Source organism: Perognathus longimembris, chromosome 10, assembly GCF_023159225.1.
Source record: "Perognathus longimembris pacificus isolate PPM17 chromosome 10, ASM2315922v1, whole genome shotgun sequence".
Lineage (NCBI taxonomy): Eukaryota > Metazoa > Chordata > Mammalia > Rodentia > Heteromyidae > Perognathus > Perognathus longimembris.
The window spans coordinates 55,370,265-55,387,142 of record NC_063170.1 but is presented as its reverse complement, the minus strand read 5'-3'; the positions used below and the strand labels follow the sequence as shown (position 1 = coordinate 55,387,142).

Sequence of the window (16,878 nt, the reverse complement as noted above, 5' to 3'; positions counted from 1 at the left end):
GTGTATGTGTGTACAGTATATATATACATATCTATGTTTGTCTTGCACGCTCACTGGGCGCGCATGCGCCCTTGTTTCCATGCTTACATTATTTCACACGTTCTGATCTGTAAGAGCCCAAGTGATTAGTTTTGTTACGATTATTTCTCTTTTTACTCTGTCACTTCTCTGCCGATAGCTTCTTGAAATAAAAGTAAAACAACAACAACAACAACAAAAAACCCAAACCTGTCTTTAAAAGACTCTGACTTGGAAAACAAACTAAATACAGCAACCCCTTGATGGAAGCCTGGAGCATTTCCAGAAATATCCTTCAACTAACTAGGGGCGGGGAAGGAGTTGTACCTCTGAGATTTAGTTTCTGCCTAGTGCATTCATTTCGGTAATCAAGGACATATTGCTGGATTTAGGGCATTAAAAACAGGTCAGGAGCAGAAGGGAGTTCCAGGCTATGCGAGGAGGGAGGAGACCACCCCTAAAAAAATAACTCAGGAGGAAATGTGTGACGTTTTAAATCTGTGTTTGCTCCAGAAGTTCTCCCTCACAGTCCGTGTGTCCTCGTTGCCCATCTACAACGTCTCCTTTAAGAGGCGGGGGACGCCCCTCCCTTTCTCCTCCCAGTCCCCCGCCCTTCACACCTTGGGTGGGAAAAGAGAGTGGGGGCGGGGTGGCCGGCGAGGCTGCCGGGGGCGGGACCTAAGTGAGCCCTCCAATGGCTCTCGAGACTGGCCTCCGTGAACTCTGACAGCCAATGAGCAGCGAAAAGGGGCGTGGCGCAGCGCGGTGGCAAAGCATCCAACGTGGGCCTGCGGGCGGCCGCAGGGCGCCGAGTTGAGGGGTGTGTGTGCGGGCCGGCGGCCGGGGGCGGGACTTGGGGACCAGCCGGGGCTGGACCGCGGGGAGACTCGCGGCGAGCGGCTGATTGTTCGGCCGTGAGGTCTGTGGGACTCTGGTTGCTCGGAGAAGAGCCGAGCCGAGTCTGACCCTGCCCTCAGCGCGGGACCGGCGAGGCGCGCGGGGCCTGGGGAGCGCGCGGGCGGCCGTCCAGCCGAGGGTCTCCAGCGGGAGGATGCCCGCCCGCGCCGGGCTCGGGCTTTGAGGCTAAGCGCCTGCCTGGGAGCCGCGACACCTGGCGTGCGCCGGAGCGCGGCGGGAGGACGAGAAGCGCCGGCCCAGCAGCCCTCGCCGGGACCCCGCGGGCTTCGCATCGGGCGCGGGGCGAGTCGGTCCGGATGGGCGCGCAGTTGGCGGCCCCCGCCGGGCGCTGTGGAGCGGCCGGGATCGCGGGGGCCCGCTGAGCGCGGGAGCCGCGGCCGCGGGGAGAACCGGTGCGGGCCGGCCATGTCCCAGCCCGGAGCCTAGATCGGAGCGGAGCCCCCCGCGGGCCTGCCCGGGCTTGCGGCCGCCCCGGGACCTCGCCGTCCCCGCGCCGGGAGTTTGCGAGGGCGCTCCAGACAAGATGGCGCGGCCGGTCCGGGGAGCGCTCGGGGCCCCGCGCCGCCCGCCCTGCTTGCTCCTCCCGTGGCCGCTGCTGTTGCTGCTGCTGCTTCGGCCGAAGCCCGCGACGGCGGAGGAGCCGTGCGCGGCCGCCTGCACTTGCGCCGGGGACTCGCTGGACTGCGGCGGGCGCGGGCTGGCGACGCCGCCCGCGGACCTGCCCTCCTGGACGCGGAGCCTGTGAGTGCCGCCCTTTGCGCCCTCCCTGCGCCCCGGGGTGCTGTCACCATGTCGGGACGGCGTGGGGACGGGAAGGGGGTTGTCTTAACCCGGGAAGGGGGTGCGGGTCCGGTTCGCCTGGGTGGCAGCCGTGAGGTCCAGCGTGGGGGACCTGGGGAGATTGCGCGCGTCTGGGGCCTGGAGGGGAGCGATCGTGGGTCGGGGGGGGCGGAGGGAGTTGCGGAGGTGAGCGGCTGTGCCCTCGTGGGTGAGCAGTCAGTCCGTATTAGTGTGAACGGACTGTGCCTCTTGGTGTGAAGGTGAGCGAGTGTGCCCTGGGGGTGTGTGTGTCAGGACGTGGGCGGTTGTGGGTCGTGGGGTTGCAGGGGTGAGCGAGTGCGAGGCGAGGAGTGATGAGGTGAGTCAGTCCGCGGCGGAGGGAGGCTGGGTGGGGGGTCTGTGGGTATGTGTTTCCCTTCTCCTTTCTTGTAATCAAACTCTTTGGTGTCTGAGAGCCTCGGTCTTCCAGTGGGTAATGAATGAAGGTGACTCTTGGCTCCAGTGTTCCACTTACATTATTTATTAGCGAGTGTGCGTGTAGCCGCCTCCTGATCCGAGGACCAGTGTGGTTTGGCTCTGGCTGGGGCGGAACGTAGCCTGGAGACCCAGGAGTGGGGGCTTGCAGAGTTCTTGCAAACCTTGGGAATGCTGAAGTTTTCCTTTTCCGCCCGGTTGGCACTTTAGGGAACTGTGTTCCAGACCCTTCCTGTCTGTTCCCTGGGGTCCCGTTGAGATTGGTGATCCAGTAAGGTGGAGTTTCTCCTCCATAAATGGTGCAAATTAGTTTTGGACTAGGGCTGTTTCAGGAAAGGGTACCAAGGGGGCTTGGCTGATTTTCCCAGTTCAGTTCACCGGAAAGAGGGGCTTTTGTGTGCTGTCAGGATTTTGGCTTACCAGGAGTTAGTAGGACATTTGTTATTGAAGATTTGCTGGGGGGCGGAGGTGGGCAAAAAAAAAGTAAACCTCTGTAAACAGAGTTGCCTCTTTTATTTCTAAAATATCTGCTCCGTGAGTCAAATCCTGCCTATCAGAAATGAACATCTCAGTAAAACTATCAGTACCTTCCAGAAAAAGGCCTGGCTTGAATAGTCTCTTTCTCGGTTTAATTGGACATTTTTCTGAGAACATAGGAGAGGCACAGCAGTAACTCCAGGCATGACATTGGCGCCTTTTCTTTTTAAAGTGAAAATTGGTGAGACAAGTTTTAACCAACACCTGTGGCTTGGTTGTAGAAAATGTGATCTGAATGTCTGGCTTGTGTAAGGCAGAGAAGTTAATTCCTTTCAGATGTTAAGATCTTTTCTCAAGTCTTTAAATTGTCCCTTGCACGAGGGTACAAGAGCTAGTACAGAGTCTGGAAACTGGCTAGGACCCCTTAGACTGTCTTCTCTCATATCTGCTTCTGCTGTGGAGTCCACCCACCTGGTTGGTTTTAACACAGGCAGAGGTTCCCATCCAGTACTGAGAAATGGGACCTCTATTTGTTTTAGAGTTTCATTTAGTTGAGGCAGACTGGAAAGTTGTGTTTTCTTTTACATACACAAGGGTTGGTTTGTTTTTTTTTTTTTATTTGTTTTAAAATAGAATCACATGGGCAGAACCAGATGCACTTCTCAAGGGTTCACCTGTTAGAAGAGTGACTTGCAGTGCATGTATCTGTGGCTTTGTGGGGAAGGCACTTGGTCCTGAGCTGTAACTTCCAGGAGAGGACAGAGTGTTCTCTCATTTGCAGTTTCCGATGGTCACAAGACCCACTTTGCCTTGCCCTTTTTTGGAGCAGAAAACACTAGTTCGTTTTTTATGTCTTCAGTTGCTTAGGAGTGATATTTCACACCCCATGAATACCTTTAACATTGGGCTCTTCCTTTATTCACACGTCTAATGATCAATAAATACCAGGAGATTCAATATGTTGACCTGGTTAGATCTTAAGATTGGAGCAGTGTGATTTCTGATTATATGCATACTATACAGAGATCCTTTAAAAAATATTTGCGAAGTTTTACTTCTCATTACAGAGAAATCAAGCATGCTTTCCCCCTTGAGTTTCAGTTCTCACAATTTATACTAGTTTTATTCTGAAATTTCTATCAAGACATGGAAATATGACTGCTTTTATTCCTGCCTGCAACTCAGCAACACATGAGAGAAAGTAATTTTATATAATATAATAAAATAACCTGTATTTTCACTGAGTTTACACCCTCTGAGTCCATTGTGTCTAGAAAATGCTTTAAGCTAGTTTATAAGCCTATGAACTAGATTTACTGCAGCCAGTTCAAACAATTTCAGGCTGTGGGTTTGAGATAGCAAGGGACCTGTGGCTTTATGGGTTGTCATCCAACGTCATCTTCTTTCTTCTTTCTTCTCCTTTTTCTCCTCCTTCTCCTCCTTCCTTTTGTACACAGTGCATCTAATTTTGGAGCCTAGTCTGAGGAGAGACTACAACTTTTTAACGATGACTATAAATGTAGTGTTAGCAGAAAAACCGGGATGATGCTGATAAAGGGGGGAAAAGGGCTCCTTCTAGGGCTTGAGGAAAACTTATTCTGCATAGTAACTTACAATACTGAGGCCATCACTGAGTCTTCCCCCATTACGTAGGTGAGATTGGCATGGTTCAGCCAGCACATTCATAAATAGCACCATACACTGCCAAACCATATCCCAACTTCCCAGAACTCAGATATTTGCTTTCTTTGAAATTATTTTTTGAGAGTGCGGCTTTAGAAGCTGTTTTAAGAAGTATTAAATGCAATTTACCCTAGATTCTTACCTGTGGCATAAGTTTGAGGAATGTTTAGTCACAAACTATTGCAGGCTTAAGACACGGAGAGCTAAATAATGGCTTATTGGGATTGTGAGTAGGGAGGCAGGCTGATCCTAGTGGAAGGACAGACCCTGATTCTTGAACTCCTAGGAGGGAAGATGTCCGGGATTCCAAAGCAATTCCAAAGCAAGGACATCACCAAAAGGACATCAGAGTAAAAGGAGTTTGTTGATTTGGGTCTCTTAGTATTGTGAGTTTGTAGTACCAAATTGAGTGGTTCAGATATGACCTTGATGGTTTGGGCACATAAGTGGTGAAGAAGATCACGTTAGAACATACAATCCACATTGCCATTGTAGTTGTGAGGCAAACAGCTTTTGTCTTTCAGAGTTTACAGCTGGGCTTCATGGTCCTGGTGTGCAGGGTGTTGTGAGTGAAGGACTTAGAAATTATTTCCATTCTGTTTCTGCAAATTAATGTCTAAATCCTTCTAGTATCTAAACTGAGATTTTTTTTTTCTTGGCCGGTCCTGGGGCTTGAACTCTGGGTCTGGGCGCTGTCTCTGAGCTCCTTAGCTCAAGGCTATCACTCTAGTGCTTGAACCACAGCACTACTTCTGGTATTCTGGTTAACTGGAGATAAGTCTCCCAGACTTTCCTGCCCGGGCTGGCTTTGAACCTCTATCCTTAGCTCTCAGCCTCCTGAGTAGCTAGGATTATAGGCATGAGCCACTGGCACCGGGTTGAGTTTTTTTTTTTTTTTTAATGAAGAATATAACTTACCTAAATGGTCATTAGACATTCCTTGCTGCCCAGTTTTCTTTGTGTCTCCATCTTCATATCACTTAAAAGGAGCTCACTGGGACCTTGAATGTCTGAATTTTTTAGGTTGTTTGGGATAGCCACATTTGTTTGTTTTTCAGTGTAGAGAATTGATTCTCAGCCTCCAGTATTTTGTACACTGGATTTACCTCTGAGCTCAGCCCTAGGGAGAGTTTTAAACATGGGGTTGTGGCAGATTTTGCATTGGAAGTATGTTTCAGAGAGTATAGTATATAAGTATATAAAAGTATGTAAGTATAAGGTTTCAGAGAACTTCCTTTGAGCTCACAATTCTTTATTCTATGCAGCATGTGTCTGCAGGCTGGACTTAGACTTTGCTCTGGATGGTGGATAACCTACATCTTGCTAGTTCTCTGATGTCTGTATTGAATAAAGACAGACCCTGGGCAAGTAGTATCGTCACATGAAATAATATTGAGGAAAAGAGATAATTGTTTAAATTCTGCTGTTAGGAAATTACGGCTCCATAAAATAGACTTTTTGAATACCATGAAAGTAGGGAGCCTTGCACATCCTCTCTTCCTATGAGTTAACTCTGTAATGACACACAGTATCTTTTGCCTTCAGGATATGACAGAGCTTTTCTTGTCCTTTAAGAAGGGACTTTTTTTGTTTTTTTAAGGAGTGTGTTGATTTCTTTCCACAATTACATTTGGTTGCTAGACTTTACAAAGTGCACTTTTGAGTATACCATCAGCAGTAATTCCTGAGAACATCTTTTAAAAGATGAGGAAATTGAAGTATTATGTAAGGAGACCTGGTACCTGATGGCTCTCCTGCTCTCCTCTCTAGCTTCCCCCTCCAGGGTTAATTACGTTGCCTGAATTCTCTGCACAGCTTCCCTGACCAGTTGGGAAGGCCTCTGGCTGACCCCTCTCGCCCTCAGACACCATGCTCACAATGAAAGGGCCTCTTCCCCTTTTTACAGGAGTGTCTCCTTGGCCCAGAGTCTTTTCAGCATCTTCTTTTTCAGGGCAGGCAGGAGTGCCCAAGAGAGCACCAAGGGTTTGTGTGAATGAGTGCACCTGGCCCAAGGTTATGCACCTGCTAAAGGAAGGAAGGAAGGAAGGTCTGAATGGAGACTGATTAAATGAAGTAGCCTGTGGTTATTTTAAAAGTGATATCCACAGGTTCTGTTCCCCCGCCCCCCCTCAGTAGGAACCATTGAGCTGAAAGTTGTTGTAAGCAATAAAGGATGTTGGCTGTACCCAGTCGTGTGTGTGTGTGTGTGTGTGTGTGTGTTCATTTGTTTAATACATAAAAGAGATTCCTCTGCTTTACCCCATAGGTTGAAGAACTTTTAAGTTTCATGAGCAAGCCTAACGTACAGCTCCTTTTGAATGAGCTTGGTGACATTTACTCATCAACTACCCGTCCCCCTCCTCAGTGACTGCAATTTGAAACGCTGGGGGTCTTTTAAAAGTGAGCAGGACTCTGGACTATGTTAATATTCAGAGCTATTTACAATGGATGTAGTTTCAAAGGCTGAAGGCATTGTCTTGAGACAGGAGGGAGGAGGAGCTGAGGAAAAATTCCCAGGCAGGGGAGGGAAAATGTCTAAAAATCTCAGATGTTCTCTGGCCTGCAGAGGTTTAGGGACCATTGTGGTTAGGTGTTGTTTTTATGTAGAGGGTCTATTCCCTCTCCCTCTGGGTTTCATTTCTTGCTGTGCTTGTCTTTTGCTTTTGTTTCAAGTTCTAGAATCAGTGTAAAACTCAGGTCTGTCCTTACCACCTCTACAAAGAAGTAGAGGCAATAAGAACTTCTAAGACTAGAACTTAAACTTTCAATAACAGTTTGACCTCTGGAACTTGCTCTTTTTTTGTATTTTTGTGAGGAATTTTATAGGCCTCAACAGTTTTAGACAGTAGTCCAGACTGACTTAATTAGTCGTCATATAATGTTATATAACTGAGGTAGAAAATTTTGCTTAAAGATCACAGAAAATAATGAAAATTGCAGTTTTTCACTGGTCAAAGTGAAAGTTGTCAATTTATGTCCTTTGTTTTTGTGGTGGGGGGTCATACATATGAGTTCTTCTTTGCAAAGGATTTATGCCTCAAGTATTTCTATAGTGCTGGATTTGCATAATTTACTACTTGTAGTTTTTACTCAAACACTTAATGCATATTCTTTTGAAACACAGCTGATAACTTGATCTTTCATTCTGTTTTTAAAAAGTCATTCTATTATTTAAAAAGCCATTTCTTCATTTCCTTGGGTCTTACGACCCATGTTTTTCCCCCTTGAGTTCTTTATACCCTATTAATAGTCTTTGTGCTTGCATTGCTGTAATCGTAGCACTTGGAAGGCTGACGAAGAAATATCACTAGTTCAAGACCAGTCTAGGCTATGGAATAAGACCGTGTCTCAAACAACAACAAAACCCTCACATAGAAACAAAATAAAAAAGGAGGTACTGCTAGCTCATTGCATTAATTCCAGCTCCTCAGGAGGCTGAGGTCAGAGTATAACACTTCAAAGCTAGTCCCAGCAAAGAAGTCATTGAGATTTCATCTTGAAAATAACCAACAAAAAAGGCTGAAGTGGAGGCATAGTGGCTTAAGTGGTAGACTACCAACTGAAAAGTGGAAGGCACTGAGATCAACCTGGACTAGCAAGCAGATAAATAGAGAAATAAATACAGAGAGACAGACACTTGCTACTCACCTGTTCCATGGTCTCTAGCAGATTATTGCTAGGATTGTAGGATGGATGAGAATGGAACTTCCTTCACTTCTACTGAATGTGCTGGTGCCATCCAGCAGTAGTGATGGAGAGACAGAAAATTATTTTTAGGATCTATTTCTGGATCTCTACTCTCCAACTACACATGTGATTTCCAGTAAACTCTTCGCCTTTATTTGTAAAAGGGGTGTGGGGGTCATGGTATTCTGTCTTATAGCTGCCATGCCTGAGTATGGCCCAGTTCTCAATATGGGGAGTTGATGGTTCTAGAGCATAATTTGAAGGTTAAGGACTCAGTGACTCAAATTTTGCATCCTTCTCTTGACTTATCTCTGCAAGTCTGATTTCCTAGTGACAAAGCATTTTTCTGGAAAAAGTTTACCTTTCTAATGTAAAGGAGTCTTTGGGGGTAAGAGGATAGCAGCATTTTCCTCTAGGAGTTTAGTGTACATACAAAGTGGAACTTCATGTGCCCATGGAAATCTCAAACGAATAGGCAGGAAGCCATAAACAGTTGCAGCAAATTATACAATTAGCAGAAATTATTGAAGTAGTTTACAATCTGTTCCAGTTGTACAAATACTGCTGACTATTTATTTTAGTATTACTTCTTTGGGAAGAGGAGTAGAAAAGGCAGGGAAGTGAGAGGTCCTTAAATTAATCATTTTATCCTATTATGTCCCAGCATTTCATTGAAACTGAACCGTACCAAGATGTAAGTAGTGCCTCTCTATCAATAGGTCAGGAAAATGCAGGAGTATTCTTCCAGTGGATTTAGGTTACAGACTTTAAGCCTGGCTGCACCCTTACTGTACCCACTTCTCTTTGGGAAGACTTGAAGGAGGAGGACTTGGTAGGGCAGACAATTGCTGGGTTGTATGCTGAGAACACATTTCACTTGTCTTGGTCTGTTTGCAATCTTATGGTAATTGTGGGGGCCACAGGCTGTGAACACTGGGGTCATTTGAGGAACCTGGCAAGGATGCCACCTGGAAAGCTGGTGACTGTTTGCTTTTGCTCTTGTTGCACCTGTACCTGAGTCCCTTCCCTTATGAATGGCCATGTTCACAGCCTTGCCCACATGAATGGCTATGATTGTTTGAGCCTTTATTACTATTTAATCTAGCCTAACCGGTAAAGCCCATTGTGCGAACAACCAATCCGTTCATCTCTGCAAGACCTAGTATGTCTCAGCTTCCTTATGAACCAGGATGCGGGTTCCAATCACCACTTGTTCAGTTTGTCTTGGCAAAAGACAGTGCTCAGAGGGTTTTAAGAAAGCATGGCCTATCTCCTTTTTTAAAATGCTTTGCATTAATTATTCTTTAAACTTTTGTGGTTCACGTCTCTAACCTTTATGATCTGGAGATGCTGAAAGTGAATGAAATGTTGAGAGTCTTTCCCACTAGCAGAATTAGCTGCGGAGATAATGGAGGACTTTTTCCTTTTCAAAGCTGATTGGAAACAACAAAACCAAACCATACCCCATACAACTTTATCTTTTAAGTCTCCTTTATACAGCCTTTAGCAAGTGTCCTCCGCCCCCTATTCTGTCTTTCCCTCCTTCCAGGGATATATAATTTGTCCATTCAAATAATTTTACTGCTTATCTTGGCTAGGGTACACGCTGACTGATAATTCTTTCTCCTAGATTACCTATTAGATATAATAAGAAGGACTGAGCACCTTCTGAAATGGGGGCAGATAATCTGCCTCTAGTTCCAAATCTTGTAGATTTGTAGGCTCTTTTGTCTGAAAGCATTTTTATCTCAAGTATTAGCACTTGGGGTCGGATTACAACTGATTGAGAAGAGGCCTGTGGCAGATGCAGCTTCTTTTTCTTGTGAGATGCTATGAAAGATAGGATTTAAAAAGTTATTTCTTAAAAGGAAACATTTTATATGCAGCAAGATGCTTTAATTTTTTTTTTTTTTTTTTTTTTTTTGGCCAGTCCTGGGGCTTGTACTCAGGGCCTGAGCACTGTCCCTGGCTTCTTTTTGCTCAAGGCTAGCACTCTACCACTTGAGCCACAGCGCCACTTCTGGCCATTTTCTGTATATGTGGTGCTGGGGAATCGAACCCAGGGCCTCATGTATATGAGGCAGGCACTCTTGCCACTAGGCCATATCCCCAGCCCCAGATGCTTTAATTTTTACCCCTATCCCTTTTTAAAAAAAATGGAGCAAGGCATATAGCTACACAATGGACAGAAAAATGTAAGGAACTCTGTAGCTCATCTGGCTTCACTAGCTATGGCCCGTCTTATTGGATCTTCTCCACTTCCTTTTTCAGTTGGGTTTTGAACTCATAGCTTAACATTTCCTAGGCAGGTGTTCTACCATACTCCAGAGTATTCACACTCCACACTAGTTACTTTTACTTCTCTCTCTCTCTCTCTCTCTCTCTCTCTCTCTCTCTCTCTCTCTCTCTCTCTCTCTCTCTCTTGTGGCCATCCTGGAGCTTGAATTCAAGGCCTGGGTGCTAGCCCTTAGTTTTTCTTGCTCAAGGCTAGCAAGTCGCAGCTCCACTTTCAGCTTTTTGTGGCAGATAATTGGAGATAAGAGTCTCACAGACTTTCCAGCCCAGGCTGGCTTTGAATATTCTCAGCCTTCCCAGTAGCTAGGACTACAAGCCTAAGTCACAGACACTGTACTTTTAGTTATTTGTAAGGAAGTGCCAATCCTTATACCTCCCTTGTAGCTGGGATGACAGTAGTGATTCAACTTCTTCATTGAGATGGGATTTTGAGACAATCTCCCAACTCTGCAGCTGGTCTAGAACTGTAATCCTCCTGATCTCCATCTCCATAGCAGTATTACAGATATAAGCTGATGTTCCTAGGACCCCTTCCATATTGTTTGTTGTTTTAAGCCTAAATCTAAAGAAGATCATTTCCTTTGTGCATGTATAGGACTTAAAAATTAATAAAATTGTTATAAAGACATAATTCACTTAGCATACTATTTACTAAGGGATGACTAAAGAAATGTGAATTTGAACTGCTGAAAAAAATCACAAGTTATTTTGTCTGTTTTTCCAAATAGAGGAAAGGTATGTATTTACAGAATGCTTACTGATTTATACTGTGGAAAGTCTAGTTTCTATGTTCTCACAACATAGGGCTTGTTTTTCTTTTCTTTGCAGGAGGTGTTTAGAAAGTCCTTTTGTCCATAGTCTTTTTTCAGAATGTGCAATTCTGGCTTGCTTTCCTCTCTCTCACATGGCACTCCCCTAATTGGGAGTCTTCTACCAAAGTATTAATTGTTGACTGAAGTCTATTAGTGAGCAAACACAGTTATAACGTTAACTTAAAAATCATATTTCAGATATTATTGTTTAATACTGGGGTTAATTGGCCATTGGTTGTAGTTAAGTCTTGAATCTGAATTAACTGTTGTTTACTTTGTATTGCCTGACCTTCCAGCTGTGTCTACTCTAGTCTGCTTTAAATAGTTAGATGCACCCTGTTAGGAAAATCCTAAAAAAAAAAAAAAAAAAAAAAAGAAGCAAAGAACCAGGTGCCTGAAACCCTCTGGGCTCAATTTAAACATCAGACAGATTTGGAAATGCTTTTTCCAAGTACCTACTGAGTGATCTGTTTTGTTTTATAGAAGTCCATGGTTTAATTTCTCTGCTGTCTCTTTGTTGGTTGGAGGCTCCTTCAGAATATGTTATGTTGGCAGCAGTGTGGTGAGATCTGAATGGGAGTTAGTCCTGTTCCATTCACTTTGTTATAGTTAATGGGATAATTCCATATTCTGCCTGAGAAATTCTAATTTTAGCTAGATTATAGTGTTTGCTGGTTTAAACACACGTCCAAACAATGTCAGTTTTAAACTCACTGGTCTGTTAAGCTTAAAACTTAAGGTATTTGTTTAGATACCATTTTTTTTTTTTAAAACAGTGGTTCTCTGTTTAGGAACGAAGCAGCACACACCAAAAAGTTTATGGAAAATTTATGGATAAGGAAACTTTAGAGCTTTGGACTATTGATTTGTCTTTTTTTTGCAAATTGGGAGAACATTCTTCTATCTGTTTCTAGTAGTGTGGAACTTTGGTGTCATGTCTACATCTTTTTGTTTTATTGTTTTACTAAAATCATTTTTGTGTGTGTGTGTCAGTGATTTCTTCCCTCCACCTGGGCCAGTGTGAGTTTCTGGCATACAAGCTCCTAGTGCTTGCAAAACTTATAAACAGCCAGAAGAGCAGTTGCTTCCAGGAAGTGGGTTGTTGATGCAACCAAGTGATGGATGCAGAAGCTGCTGCTCAAATGGGATGGGACTTCCTCCTCCTCTCCAGAAAAGACCCAGAAAGCAAACTGCAATAAATATTTTGTAGCTGTCAAGGGCTGCCTCACCCAAAATTCCTCTTGACTGTTTTCTCAGGTTAGTGTCTGTAGGGCTCTCAGCTATGGGTGGTTTGTCCTTGTTGAGGGCTATGTTTTGACCAAAAGAAAAATTAGAAACTTTTATAAGGAGAGTTGTATTTTTTCCCCACTAGATTACTTCGCATGACCATTTGAAACAGTACTTGGGAATTGTTAAATTACATTCAATTTTGAACACTCCTAAAATAAAGACTAGCCTGCCTCAAATGTTAACTCACCTGAAATCTAGGGAACTTTGTTTCACATTCTTTAATTTACTTGTGTTAAAACCCTAAATTCTCAAAAAGCTAAGTTAAAGATGTAGCATTTCTAGAATCCATACATTTCTATGGACCAAAGGTAGCAGGAGACAAGGCTGAGTGTTTTATATCTGAAATGCTCATGTATGAAGTCTTGGTACTTCTGGTAGCAAGGAGCCTACGTTTTTGGCAAGTTTCTCAAAGGAATTCTTGACTAAATAGGATGAAACTATTGACTGAAAAGGAAATTGTTATTTTTCTAAAGCTGTGAAGGCAGGGATGTGACAGAGTAGAAAAATAGCACATTGCCGACTCTCAGGAGACTATGGGGTTTTGTTCTAGCTCTGTTGCTGATTGATAGTGTGAGCTGGATTGGTCACCTGGTTTCCTGTCTATCAAGGGATAGACTTCCCAAAGTCATTTGCAAGTTTATGGTTCCATCTAATTGAAAAGAAAGGGAGTGAATTTACTGTTCTTGGATTAACTGATAAGTTTTATAAATTGACCCAGGTCTTAGATAACCTACTTAAATAAGTACTTGTATGTTTGGAGTTTATGGAGTCCTCAGATGGATAATCAAACAGTAAAGGGGAAAAGGCTGACAAGTGGCAAGTTCCATATTGTGAAACTTTGTTTTCATGCATAATATAATTAAAGTAATGTGTAAAATTACCTCCAAGGTATGTGTATAAGATGTATATAAATCATAAACAAATGTTGTTTTTAGACTTGGGTCCAATTACCATGCAAATATTCCAAAAAAAAAAGAGAGAGATCTGCCATACTTTTGGCCCCAAGCATTTCAGATAAGGAATTCTCAGTCTTGTCTCCTTTTCCCTTCTGGCCCAAAGAAAACTGTGAAAGAATTTATACCTTTAATTTGGGTGTTTAAGAATTTAGGCTTAGCTGAGTACCAGTGGTTCACTACAACTATAATTCTAGCTACTCAGGAGGCTGAGATCTGAGGATCACAGTTTGAAGCCAGCCCAGACAGGAAAGTCTGAGATTCTTTTTTTTTTTTTTTTAAATTTAATTTTATTGTCAAGGTGATGTACAGACGGTTACAGTTACATACATAAGGTAGAAATTCTTTTTTTTTTTTTCTTTGCCAGTCCTGGGCCTTGGACTCAGGGCCTGAGCACTGTCCCTGGCTTCTCTTTTGCTCAAGGCTAGCACTCTGCCACTTGAGCCACAGCGCCACTTCTGGCCTTTTCTATATATGTGGTGCTGAGGAATCAAACCCAGGACTTCATGTATACAAGGCAAGCACTCTTGCCACTACGCCATATTCCCCGAGATTCTTCAGTTACAACAAGCCAGAAGTAGAGCTGTACTCAGGTGGTAGAATGCTAGCCTTGAGTGAAAAATTTAAGGGACAGCAGCTAAGCCCTGAGTTCAAGCTCTAATATGAGTAAAATATACACAAAACATAATTTAAGTTTAGAGAAAAAGCAAGAATTTGGAAGCATATTTTCTGAAAGGGTCATTTCCTTGGACCTCTCCTAGGGCCACGGCAGGCCTTCAGTGACTATCTGGATAAGTGAAGTTATAGGTGGTGCTGATAAACTGCCCTGTAACAGATTGAGTAGCAGAAGTGGCAGGAAGGGTACTTACTCACTCACTGTGCTGTTACAACCAGCCTGACATTACTTACATGCTCCATTACTGTGGGTTTCAAAGTAGCTTTCACATCTTTTACTGGGGGAAATAGTTCCTGTTTACCTTTCTATAAAGTATACAGTTGGTGGGGCTGGGAATATGGCCTAGTGGCAAGAGTGCTTGCCTCGTATACATGAGACCCTGGGTTTGATTCCTCAGCACCACATATACAGAAAATGGCCAGAAGTGGTGCAGTGGCTCAAGTGGCAGAGTGCTAGCCTTGAGCAAAAAAGAAGCCAGGGACAGTGCTCAGGCCCTGAGTTCACGGCCTAGGACTGGCCAAAAAAAAAGTATACAGTTGGTGTACATTTTATGTACAGCCTACTGGCTTATTCCACTTTTGAAATCTTCCTCCTTGAGGGGAGGGTCCAATTCATACCAAATTTACCTATCTGCCCTAGTTTGCATTGGTTTCCTTTTGATCCAACACTGTTTTTGAAAAATCTTGATTCCTGTCATAAATGGTCTGTTTAAAAGATTACCTTTGTCATTCAGACATTAGAAATTTTTATTTTCTGTGTTCTTAATACTGTATGCCTTTCTCCTGCCATTGAAAATTCTTAGGCTTTTTTCTTAAGGAAGTCTTTAATCATGTAAATTTTCATAAAATGAAAACATGAGGATTTTTTTTTCCTATCTTTTTTTTTTTTCTTTAGAACATGTTCTTCGACTTGAATCTTTGGGGATGCAGTAAGATGCAATAAAGTTAGGGACAATTAATGGTTTGGAACTTCTGGACAGAAGTTTAACAGGAATTAAGAGACTACTTTAGGAATAAAGAAAATAGTCCAGAAAATGGCTTTATTATTATTTTTAACCCTTTTCCTTTAAGACCTAAAGATGACCGTTTTCCATTGTGCTTTCTGGGATCAAAACAGGATGAATGATCTCCCAAATCTCTTCTGCCAGTGCTCCTCAGAGGAATTTGTCACTTACACTAGTCCTTTCTTAGAGGACTTTCATTCTGTTTGAATAGGTAACTTTCACAATCCCTTTCTAGTTAGGCTTGGAAACCAAAGAGCCCATTGAGTTTCATGTGCCTAGGAATGCTGTGGGTAGATGATTTTGTTTGTTGCCTCATGCCACTCCATCTTGGGGCTTGGTACAGTCAGGGCAGAATGGATTCCATGGTCTCCCTGTCTCCATGGGATTCTGAGGTTTGCCCCTCAATGTGATTATTTCTCCCTGACCTCTATGGAAGTCTTAACAGAGGTGTTGGGAAATTTAAATATGGGTGAAGTACAATTTCCTTTGTACTAAAGGGTGCTAGGGGATGGGAAGAGGGACAAGTTAGGCTTTCATCAATTGCCAGTGTGTCTCACAGTGTAGACCCTCAGTGAGAAGCCACAACTTGTTGTTTGTGTGATTCTGTGTCAGAGAGAACTTCTGGAGAAAATATTTGACCTATGACAAAAATTATGGATGGTTGTCCTCCCTTTCTTCCCCTTTCTCCTTAGTCTCTACTTTCTGCTTGAGAACCACTTCAAAGAGTCTGATGTGTTGGTGCCAGAAGCCGTGCAGTTATTGTTAAAAGAATTTGGAAATGTAATTGAAAACAAACTTCGTTGAGCAAAGCAAATCTAGGCAAGTTCTTGCTTTGAGGGAGAAGGGAATTCCAAGTTTTTCCTCTATTTGGAGCTGATGTCTCAGAACACTTGTTCTGTGAGATGAATCATCTGTGAATTCTACATCTGGGAGTTATATATTGGGAAATGGCATTCTTTTTAAATGTAGAAGCATAAAAGCTTAAAGTTACAGTGCAGTTGGAAAATTCTAGTCAGAGTTGTAAAGTATTAGCATTGAGGTGAAATTGGCAGTGATTGAGGTTGAGATTGTGATACCTAAAATAGATATGTCCATATATGGAGAGTAGTATGATAACCACTTAATTTATTGAGACCCCTGCCCTTTGTTTTGAGATAGATGACATTTTTAAAAACACCATAAACATCAGCTAATCAGTAGTTAAGACAATAATGATTTGAGAGTGACTTTATTTAAGTATTTGTCTTGAGTTCTTAAATAAGTTCAGGCCCTGCTCATCAATGAAAAGCCCAGAGCAATTTCATGTTCCAGGTTGAGAGGAGGACATAATATCGTGGTCTCATCCTTTGGGGTCTTTGTTCCCATGTATATAAAGTTACCAGAGGCAGGATTTAGGGAAGAGAGAAGCAACCTTGTTTTGTGGCTCAGTGGTGAGAGGGGCATCTCCCAAGCCTGGGTGACCTTAGGCAGTTTCTTAGCTTCTTTCTGCCCGCCTCACCTAGCTGTGAGAACAACAATAAAATGCCTTAGAAATTTTATATCATTGCCTAACACATACCAGAAGCTTGAGGAGGATTACTACTGTAACTGTAGCGGTACCAGCAGTATATGTTTTTACAGAAGGATACTTTGTTAGCAAATTGATCACTATCTTAACCCTATGAAATGTATTATCTCTAACTTATATACAAAGTCCAGAGTGACTGAATGATTTGCGGGGTCCAGCCGTTGTTAGAGCACAAACCTGTATGTCCTTGATTATATAATACAGGACTCGTCCTTTCTCTTTTTTGTCTCTCAAATCTGAATTCC

At 43.4% G+C, this 16,878-nt stretch overlaps 1 protein-coding gene across 1 annotated transcript in view; it reads left to right on the top strand.

Annotated features, from left to right (window-relative positions):
- Positions 1-858: 858 nt before the first annotated feature.
- Lrig1 (leucine rich repeats and immunoglobulin like domains 1) overlaps positions 859-16,878 on the top strand; it is a 105,129-nt gene continuing 89,109 nt past the window's right edge. The window contains exon 1 of the mRNA XM_048356118.1: positions 859-1,677. Coding sequence (XP_048212075.1) covers positions 1,460-1,677 — 218 coding nt within the window. The 5' untranslated portion in view covers positions 859-1,459. The remainder of the gene's footprint in view (positions 1,678-16,878) is intronic.